The sequence below is a fragment of the Equus caballus genome, chromosome 28 (genome assembly GCF_041296265.1).
Source record: "Equus caballus isolate H_3958 breed thoroughbred chromosome 28, TB-T2T, whole genome shotgun sequence".
Classification (NCBI taxonomy): Eukaryota; Metazoa; Chordata; class Mammalia; order Perissodactyla; family Equidae; genus Equus; species Equus caballus.
In genome coordinates this window covers 35,221,273-35,238,678 of record NC_091711.1, presented here as the reverse complement: position 1 = coordinate 35,238,678, position 17,406 = coordinate 35,221,273, and the positions used below count along the sequence as shown (strand labels likewise).

Genomic DNA, 17,406 nt, shown 5'->3' with positions numbered 1-17,406 from the left:
CTATAAAACTGAGTTATTTCCTGAGTCTGAGTTATTTCCTTAGTTGTTGCTCTAGGGCTTACTTAGCATATACATCTTAACTTATCAGAATCAGCTCTAAATTTATATTAACTTCAGTGAAATATAAAAAACATTACTTTTATGATACTATTCCTTTCCCCTCTGTGGCATGATTGTTATATACATTCTATCTATAAATGTTAAATCCAACAATACATTATTATTACTTTATATAATTTTGTCTTTTAAAATGCTGAAAGAGAAAGGAGGGCAAGTATAGACTTACAGCTTTTGTTATATTAGCGTTCTTATTTATCATTTCTGGTTCTCTTGATTTGTTCTTGAGGATTCCAGTTACTATCTGGAGTCACTTCTTTAGTCCAATACAGCTTTCTTCTCATCCACCTTTGCGCTGTTTTTGGCATATATTACATTTCTATACGTTATTGGCTCAACAACACATTATATATATTGTTTTATACAAATGCTTTTAAGATCAGTTAAGAGAAGAAATATGTATTTATACTGTCTTTTGCACTTACATAATTACCTTTACCAGTGCTCTTTATTTCTTTGTGTGGATTCAAACTGCTGTTTTGTCATTTGCTTTCAGTCTGAAGAACATTTACTATTTCTTGTAAGGTGGTTCTGGAACAAATTCTTTCAGTTTTTCATTTATCTGGAACTGTCTTTGTTAAAAGATAGCTCTGCTGGATACAGGATTCTTGGTTGAGGTTTTTTCTTGAACTCTTTGAATATGTTGTCCCACTGTCTCTGACTTACAATTCTGATGAGAAGTCAGCTGCGTATTTTATTGAGGTTGCCTTGTAAGTGAGAAGTCATTTTTCTCTAGCTGCTTTCAAAATTTTCTCCTCATCTCTGCATTTTTACTATGATGTATCTATTTATGAATCTCTTTGAGTGTATCCTACTTGGATACTATCGGGCTTCCTGAACGTGTAGGCTGTTTTCCAAAAAATATGGGAAGTTTTTAGTATTCAATTTTTCAAATATTTTTTCTTCTTTCTCTCACTCCTCTCCTTTTGATATTCCCATTATGTATATGTTGGTACATTAATTTTGTCCCACATTTCTCTGATGCTTTCATTTTTGTTCCTTTTTCTGTCTGTTCTTCACCTTGTATACTCTCTACTGATTTATCTTCAAGTTTACTTATTCTTTCTTTTGCCAGTTCAAACCTAATGTTAAACCTTATTAGTAAATTTTTATTTCAGTTACTGTAGTTTTCAACTCCAAAATTTCTTCTGGTTCCTCTTCTTTTTCTTTTTAATAATCTCTATCTTTGTATTGATATTCTTCATTTGGTGTGACATTGTCATCAAACCTTGAATTACTTCTTTAATCATGGTTTCTTTTAGTTCTCTGATTATATTTATAATGGCTACTTTGAGGTCTTTATCTGTTAAAACCAACATCTGGTCATTCTCACAGGCAGTTCCTGTTGCCTGATTTTTCCCCAGTGTATAGGTCATTCTCTCATGTTGCTTTGCATGTCTCATAATTTTCTTTGGAAATTGGACATTCTAGAGAATATATTGTAGCAACACTGGATACTGCCCCTACCCTCTAAGACTTGCTATTGCTATTTACTTGTTTATTTGCTCAATGACTGGCTGAATTATTTTTAGTGAAGTATATTCTCTCCCTCCCTCCCTGCAGATGTTGCTCTTCAGGTGGCTCACCCATGGGTATGCCACAATCATCCAGAAGTGACAGTCGTTTTGGCAGGCCTCTCTTTCACTTTCTCTTTCCCTGAACACACCCAGCTGTTAAGCTCCACTAACTGCTAGCTGATTCCTCTATTGTCTTTAACAATGTCCTGGGGTATAAATTCCTCCACAAACTAAACCAATCTATTAGAGCTTCTTGGAAGAGATAGTTCCTGAGGTCAGTATTTAACATTTGTTCTAATCACAGGAGGGTTCCTCCCAGCTGTCTTTTTCCCCCTTTCTCTCTAACAAGCTCACCAACTTTCTGGTTAGCCTTTATTTCCAACTCCAACTCTTTATTTCCAATCTCCTCCCAACTGCCTTTCACCACAACCTGCATCCTCAGGCATGAACTTTACACTCTGTGGCAAATGTAGTCAGTTCCTTTGGGGAGAGATTCAGAGCTCTCTGTTACAAAGTCTGCTTGTCCCTCTGGGCAAAATTTCTGAGCCCTGGTTATGATGCTGGGGTCAGAGACAATAGCAGGCTTCTCTCTGGTGACACCTCCAATTGAGAGCTCAATTGGAGAGCTCCTTGGAGCTCGAGCTGATCTCTTCAGCTTGCCTCTCCAGGTGGAACCTGTGTCCCACCAGCTGGGGACCCCCTATTCTCAATGGTGCCATACCCAAGGGAGAGCCTCTCTGTCCCATGAGCCGGGGGTAGGTGAAAGGAGGGAGACCTCACCTCTCAGCTGCACTCACCCAGAATTTAGTCAAAGCAATAGGTAGCGGGGCAGGATGAGAAATGCTGACCTCCCCCTGCACCTACTGGGAAGACAGCCTTCCAGCTGAGAGCTGAGGGAAGAGGGAGTTCTGTGTTCTTGGCTCCATCAGTTTGGAGGAGAGTTTCCATCTCACTCAGCTGAGGGGGGAGGTAGGGAGCAGGTCTCAGTTCAAATACTATACACTTTCACTTTTTTTATTGAGTTTTAATAGATTTTTTTGAACAAGTGTTTCTCCATTGATTATATGCTCTTAGGATTATCTACAGAGACTTTAAATAGTTGTTTTTTAAAAAATAATTTTCATGAGTTTCATTAGGGAGCAGGTCCATAGAGCTCCTCACACTGTCATAGCTGGAAGTGGAACTTCTTGATGAGTTTTTTGTGTGAGAAAATGGATCTGAAATTCCAAAAGTACAAAACAGATACTATTCTCATCATTCCAAGGCAGAAATCCTAAAAAGTGATGCAAAGGGCATCTATGGGCTGCCACATCTGTGGCTTTCTAAGTCAGGAGAGCCGTTCTGTTCTTTCTCCCTCATTTCATCCTTCAATGCCTTGGCAAAGCAGCTAAAATAAAAAATGGGGTCTGACATAAAGTTTAAATTGTTTTATTTTGAACTACTATGAGGCATTCATCCTGGCCTACAATATACCTGAACCCTTCTAGTCATGTTTTATGCCAGATCCCTGCTGGACAGGAACTTTAAAAAGGAAGAGGTTTTAGGTTGCTTTTGGTAGTATGTGTGTGTATATGTATGTATGTATGTATGTGTATGTGTTTTAAAGAAACTGACATATTGAAAATGATTATCTTTAAAAGTTATTGGTTTCTAAATGAGAACTGTACTTGTATCACGTATCAAAGTATTCACTAAGGTAAAGACATCAAATAAAATTTGAGTCAAATTTGCAAGGCACAAAAAAATCACCTTGCTTTAGTGAAAATTGGAGTTTAACAATTTCAAATGACTAAAATAAATGTAAAGGGCTTTCAGAACAAGCATCCATGCCTCAAGCTATTCCTAAGCATGGATTCATAGTGTAGGACTGGTGGTTCTATCTTGGCACATTTTCCTTGGGGGAATCTAATAAGGAAATTTACCCATTCATTTTCTACAGTTCACAATGGCAATCCTCAGTATGCATCTGTAGCTGAGAAAGCGCCAACCCCAACACCATAGGCAAATAGCCAACTTAGGAACCAAAGCCTAACACAAGATCTGGCACACAGAATTACTGAAAAAATATCTGTGGACTATAGAGATATCTACAAGTATGCCAAGTACATCCAAGTCTGGGGGTAAAAAGTAAAAAGAAGAAATATTTCACGTGGTAGAATGGCCTTTTGTGTTCATATAAATTTATTTCACTCCATAAACTGGCTCCACAAGTAATACTACCTCCAAACCTAATAATATTTTTTTATGCTTCCCTAAAAGGAATATGTAGGATAATCAAGAATGCTCAATTTTAGAGAAAATTAATGATTTTTTTAAAAAGCACTGGTTTTTCGGGGCTGGCCCCGTGGCCGAGTGGTTAAGTTCGCGCGCTCCGCTGCAGGCGGCCCAGTGTTTCGTTGGTTCAAATCCTGGGCGCGGACATGACACTGCTCATCAAACCACGCTGAGGCAGCGTCCCACATACCACAACTAGAAGGACCCACAACGAAGAATATACAACTATGTACCGGGGGGGCTTTGGGGAGAAAAAGGAAAAAATAAAAAAATCTTTAAAAAAAAAAAAAAGTATTGGTTTTTCTTATGCCTCCAATCACACTGTTATAAAAGTGTATAAAAATATATTTTTATATTATAAAAATATTTTATACTTATATTATAAAAATATATATTTATAAAATATATAAATATGCATTATAACATATATATTTATAACATATATATATTCTTATATCATCATAATCTACTATAATATAAAAGTTTAAAATACCAAAAAGGGGAAGAAAAATATCATCCACAGTAATAATATTCAGACAGCCATCATTTAGTGAATTTCCTTGTAGTCACTTTTATTTCTATAATTTTTATTAGTTGTACATTGTTGTGATCACATGGTATAAATACTTTTGTATCCTGTTTTTTCAGTAAACGACATATATGATGTGTTGAGATTCTGCTGAATAGTTAAGAGAATATCAAACTCAAAACTAAATAACATGTACAAGTCATAGAAATTCTGGCTTCTACTCAATCTCCAAGTTTCCTTCATTCATTTAACAGATGTTTATTGTAGGTGCCTATTTTGTGCCACATGCAGTGCTGGGGGCTGAAAATACAAAGAAAAGTAAGCCAGAATTCTTGTCCTCAAAAACTTCTCGACTCAGCAATTACCTTCTGCCTTCACAGAAATATGGGCTTACCTATGTGAGTTTGAAGGTAATGAAATAAATGCGTGAAATTTGGCTATTTTTAACTTCACTCTTTTGAGGAAAATTACTATATACACAAAGATTTATCTCAGACAACAACTGAAGTTTTCCACATTTGATATGGTTGTATTCTTATCTTCCAGGCAAAAGAGCTCCAATTCTTTTACTCATTTTATGATATGTACTTTTCAACATTTATTGCAATTAGTACTCTTTATTGGTCTTGAGATCAGATGTGTTTTAGAAGCCAATATAAGAGCTTTTATTTCCTCAAGATGTAAATTTTCAGATTAGTCATCCTATCTCCCCTCATCCTACATATTTGCATGATATATTTGTTTATGTGGTGGTAGATAATCGCAGTCCTCCAATTTAGGTAGAGGATGTAAAGCAAATGTTTCAAAAAGCACAGGTGCTCATATCCAAATATCAATGACCCACATGTACTTGGAAGTATTTGCATTATATGCACAAACAGCAGTTGTATCTGACTTCAAACTTCTCTGGAAAAATTTAAGCACTCCTAGTTGGTAATTTCTTTCACTATCTTCTGATTTAAGTCTAGTTGACTAAATGGTCTTTCAAGGTATGAAATAAGAGGTAAAACATGATACTGCGTCATAATAGCAAATCTTCTGAAATATACCTCAAGTGGTAATGAGTAGGGGCTATGGAGCACTGAGCAGTGAAGGAGCCACACATAATAGAAAATCTCTTCTCTATCTGAGGCTCCACCACTTACTAGTGGTCAGCAAGCTGTCATTACTGTGAGCCTCAGGTTTCTTATCCATAAAATAGGGATGGTGATATTCTCACCATATTCGCAACATTACTGCATTACTGTTGCAAAGCAAATCTTTGTAAAAATGCAAAACACTGCGTAATTGTTAGGAATTAGGTCTAAGGATCATTAATTTATAACCATTTCCTAAAAAGCTCACTATCATCAAGTTTTATTTTTTTTAAGTTGTCACAAAAGTTTTAGATAAGAAAGGTGTTTTTTTCAGAGACAGCATCTGTGGTTTATTGAAAGGGGCACTGCAGTCACCAAGAAGCTGCTGGGAGAAGGCTCCAGAGACATGTTTAGGAAAGGGAAAAAGAGAATTAGAGCAGCAAAACAAATTGGACAGTAATCTGAGTTCCTCTTATTTTCCGATTGGGTTTAATGTGGAGACATGCCTACATTCTATGTCTCTCTACATTGAGAAGTTAAAAAGCTGTTAGGATGTAGATACTTCAGAGCAGTCCAATAGCTTTGATTTCAGTAGTTTTAGGGCCTTGGGCATAAAAAAGTCACTAATGGTTAAGCCTTGGAGACTGATATGTTTTTGTTTGCCAATGTTTTCCCATTAACGAAGATTACCTAGCTAGGTCCCTAATGACATTTGTTTCTATCAGACCTCCCAGGGAGCAGAAATCTATACACTATACTGAAAATAACACCAGTGCTGAAGTTACTATCTCCAAAGATCTAAAAGGCAGTAAAAGATTACTTTAAAAATATTAGGTTTTGTTACTATCCTACAGGAAATAAACATGCTTTATTAATAACTGTATGGGAAATTTTTCTCTCTCAGCTGAAACTTAAAAGGAGTGGGGGAATCTCTGTCTGAATGTACTTATTTTGACCAGTAAAAGCACTAGCAAAATTTCTAGTGTCAGATTCCCAAGGCACCATGAATCTACAGACGTGGTAGGGATTCTCCCAACTAAACTAAACAAACAGCAGCTGCCCTGCTAGTCTGAATACTTATCACGAGTATGTAAAAAATAATCTTCTTTTTCACATCTTTTTTTCCATTTAACTGTCTCCCATTTGCAAATAACAGTCTCTCTCCTTCTCCCTCTCCCTCTCTCTTTACCATAGTATTCCATTAGGTAGATGTACCATAGTTTCTTCAAAAACGCCTTAATTGCTGGACACATGTTTGTTTCCAATCTCTTGCTATTATGTACAGTGCTTCAGTGAATAACTGTTTACTTGGGTTCAATCTATCTACAAGATAGGTTTCTAAAAGTGACACTGCTTGGTCAAAGGGCAAAATGCATCTGTAATTTTGGTAGATACTGCCAGTTTCTGTTCCATAGGGATTGTGTCATTTTGCACTCCCACCAATTGTGTGAGTACTTATTTCCTGAAGACCATTTATAAAAATACACATGTCTGGATTCCACGCCCCAAATTCTGACTCAGTAGATAAGAAGTTGGGCCTGAGCAGGCCTATCTTGAAAAAGCTCCCCAAACAGCACATTCCTGGTTGAGAATCCCTGTCTTAAAAGTATTCTAGTCTTGTTTACATTGTTCAAATCCAAAATAAAAGCAGAGTTAAATCTTCAACCTCCAAAGTTTATACTCCATGTCACTCATTCAGTAAATAATTTTTGACTGCCTATTATGTGCTAGGTACTCTAGATGTCAAGGATATAAAGATACATAACAGTATCTGTCATCAGGGAGTTCCCAGGGTCTAACAATGAGACATAGATTTATAATTAAGAGACAACGTATAAGCATGGTGTTAGACATTTACATAGAATTTAGGGAATATTGAAGAGGGGTACTTCACCCTAACAGGAATGCCAGAGGAAGCTTCCTGAAGGAAGTGCTCCTGGAGCTGAGTAGGAATTAACCAGGTGAAAAGGAGAAGAGGTATATAAGAGGGAGAGGGCACTCTAGGTAGAAAACAATATATGCAAGGGTAGGACGTAAGAAAAAGAAGGGATGTATATATGTATGTAACTGGAAACATTTCACATTGCTAGAGCATAAAATACAAAGGAGAGAAATAAGTGATAGACTGCAAATGCAGGCAGAGATCAGATCACTGAGCATCTAGGATGTCATGTTAAGAAGCCTGAACTTTATTCTATAGGCAAAGAAAGTCACTCAAGGGTTTTAAGGCTGGGAGTGACACAATCAGATTGTTGTTTCAGATTTATGGACAATGGAGGCGAAGGGCACATGATCAGATTGTAGTTTTAGATTTATGGACAATGGATTGGAAGGGCACATAAGCAGAAAAAGAAAGAACAGTTAGGGAACTGGTACAGTAATCCAGATGAAGGCTTGAATTAGAAGGCTTGAATTGGAGCAAGGGTTAAGGAGAGAATGGACTGAAGAAATCTTAAGAGGTAAAATAAGCAGGACATAGACATGAGATGGTGGGGGGAGGTGGAGGTGAATAGAGGGATGATTTGAAGCTATTCTCAAGCCACTACCAGCAAAGCACTAGATTTAAGCTATTTTTCCAGCAGCAGTGATAGTTTACACTGATTCAGTCATGCTCTCTTACCTGGTCTTGGCATTAGTGAGGCCAGGGATAGATGTACAGGGCCCAGCAAAATACTCAGGCAGAGCTGGTGAGCTTCTCCTTTAGCATCATGCTCTACTCAACTAAGTAAAGCAACCACAGGCAACCCCAACAGGCAAACATAACATCATGGTCGTGTCTCTGATGCACCCTCTCTTACAGTAACTCCTCTCTTGGTGAGTCTCTTGACTCCATTTCCTCTATGCCTGTGAAGCCAGTCACAACTGCTGACAAGATAACTAACTGCCAGTATAGGGAATGATATGTGGTTGAGAGGCAGCAACATAAACAGCTACTTTCCTAAAACTTAACCCAAAGCCAAGCGTTATTTTAAAGCCAAGCTTTACAATATTAGCAATACATTTTGGGCAGCCTGCAGTCCTGCCACCAAACAAAGTCAACCTCTGGAAGTGAGAAGATATGGAGAGACAGTCCTCTCTGAACCCTTCCCATTCCCTTGATTTATACAAGTGTAATGGTCCTGTGAAGACAGAACAGGAGGGAGGTGTGTGTAATCCATACTAAACCTGGCACTTGTCTCTCTCCTCAGAATTCTTAAAAAACAAACTAAAGGGAAACTGAAAACTTAACAATCTTCAGATGAAAACAAGCCCACTGTTTAGAAAGTCCATCAAAGAAATACACACACACAGATGCTCACACATACACATACCAAGGCTTACCTTTCTTTTATCTTCATCTGTTGATTCAAATTTGAAAGTAGCCCTATGCTGAAGGGGAAAAAAAGGGAAATAATGTCATTTTAAACACATAGATTTTTAATTTTGACTATGTTTAAATACACAAAATGTCTCAGTAAAAACGCTGCTTTCCCAGATCACATCTCAGTATTCTTATTAAAGTAAGAGAGAGAGGCATATAAGCAAATAATTATAAAGCACTGTGAAAAGACTACAGCAGAAATATACACAAAGGAGCAGAGTACCAAGCCACTAACTCTGCCCAGGGAAATCTAGAACACTGTGCATAGAATATAGAGCATCTGAGCTGGACCTTGAGGGATGAATAGGAGTTTGCCAGGAGGCAAAATGGAAAGCATTCTAGGGACAGAATCAAAGGCTCGTATGTGTGAAACGGTATGAGACATTTGTGAAATAAGGAGCTCTGTCAGAGTAAAACATAGGACACATGTTAGGGGATAAGGGGAGTGGAGAAAGATGAGACTGGAGAGAGATTCGGAAGGGTCTTCCAATGTTGCTGAGGAGTTTGTATTTTCTTTTTCATATGCAATAAAGAAATCATCAGAGAATTGTAGATAGGGAAGAGAGGTGATAGATTGGTATTTCAGAAAAGTAATTCTGTAAGAAAGAGGGTTTAAATCATGGCTTCTCCACTTACTAGTTGAGCAAGTAACAAACTCTTTATAACTGGATTTCTCATGGGAAAAGAGAAGGCACCTACTTAGAGCTGCTGTGAGGGTTAAAACAGCTAAGGCATATAACGCACCATCTCAGTGCCTGGCAAATAGTAAACACTCAGTAACTAATAGGGTTATAATGATGATGATACCAATGATATTAAGGAAAAAATAACTGGAAGAGAAGACAGTGTCATGACTCTCCTGAAATGATTAGCAACCCTATGTTTTCCACTCTGTAGCTGAAATAGAGGATGCAGTAAGTTGACTTACCCACTGTCATAGAGAGAGCAAAGGTACCCCCAAAATAGAGCACACAATTCCTCACTCTCTTCTCAAGTTTTATTCAGGAGAACCAAGTTCTCTTATGAATCCTAAGCTTTCCTTTAAAAAAGTCTCCACTGAACATGTCTCTGCCTTTCCTTTGTATTTCTCTCATGGCTACACTGACAAACATTTATTGGCAAGTTAAGTACACTAAGTTCTAAAGCTATCATCATTACAGGTGGTTCTGCATTGACAGCTTGGTAGAAGAAGCAATTTTTGAAATAAAATGAGATGGAGAAATGTTGACCGAGAAGTAGTTCTGAATGTAAGAGATGGTCAGAGGGAAGACTTAGAGGTCAGACAGAAGGGTCATTTGAGGAAACCTAGGAGAGGCTGCCTCACATATGGCTTGTAAAAAAAATTAAAATGGATGATGTCAGGTGGTAAGGGCCTGGATTTAAAAATTTATACCTGAACCGGCAGATAGGTGACAAGAACCAGGGGAAGACTCTCAGGGAGGTGTGAAGAGGAGAGCATTCTGGAAGAATATTTTGAGCAGTAGTTTACAGGCCAGATCCAAGGAGAGCAAGACTGAGGACCTTAAGCCCTCTGAGAAACAGGCATCAATAATCCAGGCATGATATTGCTGGCAGCAGTATAAATTGACACAAACTTTTAAAAGGGAAAGTGATTTGGCATTACATATTAAAAACCATGAAAATATACATCCGCTTTGACCCAGAATTTCTACTCCCAGGAATTTATCCTAATGAAATCATCCAGAAGGAGAGAAAAATTGTACATGTAAGCATATTCACTGCAGTGTTATCTAACATTATGGGAGAAAAACAGAGACAACCTGAATATCCAACAACAGGAGACTGATGAAATAAATTGCTGTATATCCACCTGATAGACTATTTATATTGCAATTTTTAAAAAAGATGACTAAATAGCTCTGTAACTACATGGAAAATTACTTATGATGGCATCAAGTGGAAAAATAGTAAAACTTCAAATTATACGTCTTTGATGACAATACCTATATAAATGTAGGGATGCATTCGAACAAAGGCTCGAGTGTTACAACGCAAAAATAAAAGCAATTGCACAGAGTGGTGGAATTTCTGGTGATCTTTGATAAAATTCATTGTTAGTATATTATTTTTATAATTAATAGGGAAAGTTTAAAAATAAAATATAAATGAATGAACAAGGAAAGAAAGAAAGAAGAAAAGGAAGGAAGAAAAAAGTTGTAAATCTGAAGGTTATAACTTAGGAATTTATAGACCTGAGGTTTAGTAAAAACCCTAGATAAAAGATAAAGAAGAACCAGACACCAGGCTAAGGTTGTAAACTGAGGCTTAGTAAAGGCCCCATACGAATGAAAATGAATAACTGCACTTAGAAACCAAGAAAGCTTATTTTTTGCCATTATATGTGAAATATTAATTCCATAAATTATCTGGAATAAATGTACCTAGTTGCCGATATAACAGTTCTCCTAAACTTTTTTTGGCATTTATGGTAAGGGAGCAGAAAAAGAAATCATCTTTTGAAGAGACCCTCATTAAGTTATAAAAATACCTTTTAAACTGTTTCTATGGAGAATTAACCTTTTAAAGTGCTAATTTAGAATAGTACCAAGGAATAATTTTTCTGCTTTTTAAATGCAAGGCTGATGCTGTCAGAAAACCACAACATAAAAAAAAACAAGCAAGCAAGCAAGAAAAGCTGTCAAAAGCTCCATCTAACTAGCATGAGGGCCTAATTTAATTAGGACATATACTGGTATGTGAGGGAATACAAACTGAATTTTGAATGTGCCAATCTATTCAGAAGCTCAGCCCTCTAAGACTGTTTGCATCCAAAGATGCTGGCTTCTCTAAGGCTGGCTTCTTGTATCCAACTTAGATCATACCTAACCTATTCAGTTACTTTAACCCTTAATTCTCTCCCCTTTCTAAGGCTGATAGGGAGGGGAAGGGGAACTAGCATTTCTGGCTATAAATATCTTTCTAGAACTGCTAACCAACAGTCAACCATCTCACTTTTTTTAATTGCTTATTTCCAGATGAACAGGAGCAACAAATCAAATATAAAATAAAGAGTAAAACCACTGTTCAATTTAGAGACCACAGCTCAGTGACACACCAGACTCATTATGAAGATTCCCTCCTGTATCCTATGTTTCTGTATCTTATGAATAGACTCTAAAAAGCTCAGGCTCAGGAGTCAGACAACATAAGGTTTGAGTCCAGTCCCGCTGCTTACTAAAAATGTGACCTTGGTTAAGTTACTCAACTGACCTACCTGTCAGAGTTTCCTTATCTTTATGTTTAGCACCCTGCACATTGCAGGTGTTCAAGAAGTGGCCACTGTTGTTATTACTGCATGGCCTATGATGTAGCATCTGGCCAAATACTGACCTACTAGAGAACTAGGAGTTATTTCATCAATTTCTAAAGATATACTCAAACAGTACCAATACAAAGGAATTAACCTAACTACAGTGATCTGTGTCTGTGTGTTGGGCTATGTCTCATAAATAGAGATCACTTCTAGAACTAAAAGCCAGTATCTGAGATTATATAACCCAATCTGGAAATTAGTAAAAGGTATAACAAAGGAACAGTTCACTAAACATGCTCCTCTGAAAAATCTGTGGAATGAACTCAGAGTCAGAACTCAACCTCAAAGTGGAAAGGAAAAAGTCCTCTTACATGGTCCGGGATATTTACATACCCTATTCAAATACGGAGGCTGTATTTCCAGAACTGTCCCAGTATCAGGTCCCTATCAATCAGGTCCTTCTAGCAGCACATAAATGAAGACCTCACTGCTAACAGTGTGGTTTTTCTCTCTTATGATGACTACCCTTGGAGACCTACCTACCTGCCTGTATCTTAACTAACTTTTACCTTTCATATGGCCATAAACACGACACACTTCCAAAAGGGAATACTGTTGGAGCTTGCTATGGGGTAATCATATGCCCAGGTGGCCTCTATGACCACCAAGCCACCTCTCTGGTTATCATAGCTGACGACACTAGGCCTCAGTTTCTGCACCTATTAACTGAGAGGATTGGACCCAATTATCTTTGAGGTTCCTTCTAGTCTAAATATCCTGTGATTCAAGGAACTAAGATACTACCTGTGCACCTCGGAGCCCTTGATCACTGTTTATTGTTGATGATCATGATGAAGGCAACCAATCTCTCTACTAAATCTGTTATCAGAACAGGCCCTGAAGGAAGAGAAGGAGATTGTACAGCCTAGACTAGAACAATACATATTTTCCATAATTAATAGCTCATTCTATTACTGGAGTGAGGGTGATTAGGGCCCCAGTAGACCAGCCAAAAGAACCGGTCCTGAAAAGCCTTTCTCTTCCGTGCTCAAAAACACAGAATAGACAAAGAAAAGGCAACATGGCCTTGCAAAAAGAGCCCTGGATATGGAATCTGAAGATGAGGCTTGCCATTTCTAGCTATGTGCCCTTGAGCCCATAGATAGTCACTTTATCTTTCTGAACCCCAATTTCCTATTCCCTCAAAAAAAAGAATACTTCCATCTTCATCATAACTTTTAACATAAGAAGATCATATATGATGACGTGAAACCATTCAGGACAACAGATAGTACATAGCAGGCACTCAATAAACGTTAGGTAAATTGAGAGGAGTGAAAAAGAATTACACTCTTCCTATTTTTTTTTTTTTAATACTTTCCTATGCTGAGTCAACTTGCATTATGCCCTTGAGAAACAGACAAGTTTTGTTTTTTCTGGGATAAATAGGTCTTCCTTCTCCTCAAGATAACAAGGGTCAGTGAATGAAGCAAGAAGGCTTGGAAATGAGAGTCTCTGTAACAAAGTAGAAATTAAATGTTACCTGGAGCTAGACAGGTAACAGTTGCTCCAAACTTGGTACAAGGTATTTGGCTACTGATTAGAAAGTGCAAGGGTCAAGAAAAAAGAGAAAGAATGGTGCGTATTCTCCAATTTTTTTATCAGGCTATGTCAACTCAGTGTCATGTTTAGTAACTGCCTTTTTTGTTCAAAACTAACAGTTATGGGTTCTTCCTCAGTGCCAGGAACTGTTCTAAATGCTTTACACATATAACTTATTTAATCCTGACAACAAATCTAGGATGTGGGTACTATTATTATCCTTGTTTGGCAGATGAGGAAACTGAGGCACAGTGAATTTAAGTAACTTGCCCTAGGCCACACGGATGGTAAGTTAAGGATCAAAGGCTGGGCAGTCTGGCTCCAGAGCCTTGCTCTGGCCACAGGACCTTTTGAGTACCTTCATCGTTCGAACCAGAACTCAACTGAGTAAATGCCTCTTAGGTGCATTGTGCTCAGTGTGTGGCATTATATTTCAGTTAATTTAAGCCTAACAAAAACTTAGGTGATATTATCCCTATTTTACAGACAAGGAAACTGAGACTCAGGCTTAAAATAATTTATCCATAGTCATGAAGTTAATAAATAGCAGATTTTAACCAAGGTTTATCTGACTCCGAATTCCACCTTCTTTCCACTGTACTTGACTGCCTCCTTTTGAGGAATGGCTTTATTAGAGAAATAAAGGGAGCATAAAGAACGTCCTTCCCCAAACAATGAACCGATCATTCTCTCTCTACATCATTCATTTCCCTTCTTGGTTAGACTCCTCAATGCCCCATAATCACCTCTTATTCTAAACATGTCTCAAATCCATTTTTCCAAATAAGGAAAATGAAGCCAGGGTATCTAGCTACTTTTTCAAGGTTTCAGACTCCACATCCCATAGAGCTGGGCAATTTAATTTCACCTCCCCATTCTTATTGCCAGACCACTGCCATCATACTTCTTCTTCCTATTAATCTACCTCCAAGATCTCTCGCCTTGAGGGGCAAAGCCCCACTGCCAACAGGAAATTCAGCTATTTTCTTTGTACTCTGGCCCTGCTATAACCAGCATTAAATACGAGAGCTCTTCTCGGAAGGAGCTGACTGACCAAGTTCGCATTAAGTCACAGCATTCTCACACTTGGCCAAAAAAGTGCAAGAGTTTGGGAGGATTCCCAAACACTTCAGGAACCACCTTAAACAACATACTTCGGGCATTATAACTTTAAAAACATTCCCAATGTGAAGGGGAGCTGGAGATGTCCAGAACTGAAGCTTTGACAGCACTTGGCCAGGAGTGGTAAGTGGAAACCAACCTGGAGGGAGATCAAGGAGAGGAAGAGATAAATTGGAGGAAGCAAATCTGGAGTTCTAATTAGTTTAGCTATGAAGGGAAGGAGAAATACTGAAGAAGGTGACAAGATCCAGTTAGAGGTTTTCCCTCCCTAGAGAAGAAAGTTCCTATTTATTGCTGGATATCTGGCATATCCAGATAAAGTGCTAAATACATACTAGTTGATTCAGCACAATGGGTAAGTTTTCTGTTGTGTTTCTTTTGAAAATCAGTTTCTGGCTTTCTCAAATCTTTTTGGAAAGTAGTTATAAATTAAGTTAAATGAATATAATCTCCACAATATGTATACCTATGCATTAAACTTCTCCTAAATTAGGCAAATACACAACAGTAAAGCATATCAGAAAGAGAAGGAGCTGAGACAATAGTAGAATTGAATCCATGCATCCTCCCAAAGAAAGCAGCACAGTGCTGTAGAAAGAACAGTCAGACAACCTAGATTCAGATCTCAGCCCCATCTCTCAATGGCTTTGTGAACTTGGGGCAACATTATCCTAAGTTTTATGATTTGTGAAGTGGGGCATAGCACCATTTTCCTCACAGGGTTTTTGGGAAGATTAAAGGGGAATGAAAGCGTCTTATTTTGGAAACTTCTCCACCCAGGGCAGAAATGGCATCCTGGAAGCTCAATAATGCAAAGTGTATGAAAGTACAGTGGTGGGCTTGTAGCAAACACAGAAGGGGAAATTATGAATGGAGGCAAGTGAAAGGAAGACAGATGTTGTATCTAGGGTGTGACTTGGGAGTTGGGTGTGTTTTCACAGGAGAGAGTAGTCGGTCATTCCCATAAAGTAGTCTTCCAAATGGAAGAATAAAGGTGTGGTATGCTACCTTTTGAAGTGAGCATGTAAAATTCCTGGAAGGAAAAGTAATGGAGAGCTAACGGTTCTTAAAGAGACACTCAGAGAAGTAACCAGGATTTACAACAAGATACCTTTTTACTGCAGTTATAAAGCGGAAAGAGCAATGAATGGTTTTAAGACCTAGGATGGAACTCCAGCTCAGAAGTATGACCTTGGGCAAGTTACTTAACCGATCTAGAATCTCAATCGCAAAACGCAGATAAAACCTCCCAGGATCGCTGTCAAGATTAAACGAGACGGGAAAGCTGTTAATGAGATATAAATAACAGGCATTACTAGGAATTAGTCTCCCCCCCCCCCACCACTTACAACATAGCATGTCCATGACCTTGGCATGATTTCAGTTCTTAGCGCCTCGGTTTTCTCATCTATTAAATGGGGAGAATGATACCATCTACCCTATAAACACTCTGAGAATCAAGTTAGAGCATATATGAGACATCACGCCTTGAAAACGGTACAGTGCTGTAGGTATATAAAGAACTGCCATCGTGGCTGATACGTTTTATGCATGTCAAGGGCCGTGTTTACGCACAGAAACACAGATTTTTATGCTACACAGGTGAGGAAGCTTCGCGTGCATTTATGCATCCAAGAGCGGGGCACACGACGCAGGGGCACATCTAGGGATTCCGGGGGTGTGACTTGCACGCTTGGGAGGAGGACCGTAGGACAGGCTGCTGGGCCGGAATCGGAGGAGTGGGCGCCAGAGTGGGGGCGGGGGGATGCAGGATGCAGGGATGGGAAAGGCTGGGGGCACAAACACGCATGCCCGAGCCGGAAACGTTTTCGGGGGAGAGCAGTGCGCATCCCCGGAATGAAGGGGGTTGGGAGGGATGCGATGTGCAAGCCCGGAGGGCGGCCCGGGGGGTGCTCTACCGCACGCCGGGGGCCAGGGCTCTTTACCTTATCGCTGTAATCCCTCAGGACCCGCTCGATAGCCCCTGCCTCGCCGGCCCGGACGATGTAGAGGGCGCGCTCCTCATCCATGGCCGCAGGTGCGGGGGAGCCGCGGCCGCTCTGCGCGCCCAAGCCGCTGCCTCCAGGTAAACGCCTCGCGCCCCCGCTCGCTCGCTCCTTCCCAGCTTCCTTCCTTCCCTCCTTCCCTCCCTCCCTCCTGCCTCCAACCCGCCAGCCTCCGCCCGGGCAGGCCCGACGTCACCGCCCCTCAACTTTCACCCCGCTACGTCACCGGTCCCCCAGCAACCGGCGCCTCGCGGCCGCCCCCGACAAGGCCCAGGACTCGAGAGAGGCCTGGCGAGCGACCTGAGGCGGAGTCAGGCCAGAAGTCCTGCTTGCTCTCCTGCCTCTCCCTCCCTCCGCGAAGAGTCCAGCCTATTAAGTGGGCTTTCACAGACAGAATTGTTCTTCTCTCCTGACCCTCCTCTATGAATCATTCTCCTCAGCTGACGAGAGCGACCCGACTCTTCCCCGCCCCTCTAAGAGCCAGCAGCTATGTGGACTACAATTCCCTGCGTGCAATGGGGTCATTCC

At 39.5% G+C, this 17,406-nt stretch overlaps 1 protein-coding gene across 11 annotated transcripts in view; it reads right to left on the bottom strand.

Annotated features, from left to right (window-relative positions):
• RIC8B (RIC8 guanine nucleotide exchange factor B) overlaps nucleotides 1–17,395 on the bottom strand; it is a 105,940-nt gene extending 88,545 nt beyond the window's left edge. For all 11 annotated transcript variants that reach the window (XR_289674.3, XR_002804492.2, XR_289676.3 and 8 more), the window contains exons 1-2: nucleotides 16,819–17,395; nucleotides 8,835–8,882 (exon numbers count right to left, since the gene is read on the bottom strand). Coding sequence is in view for 4 of the 11 variants with exons in the window: in XM_023631041.2 (XP_023486809.1) it covers nucleotides 8,835–8,882; nucleotides 16,819–16,902 (132 nt within the window). In the remaining 7 variants the exon portion in view is untranslated. The remainder of the gene's footprint in view (nucleotides 1–8,834; nucleotides 8,883–16,818) is intronic.
• Nucleotides 17,396–17,406: the final 11 nt, after the last annotated feature.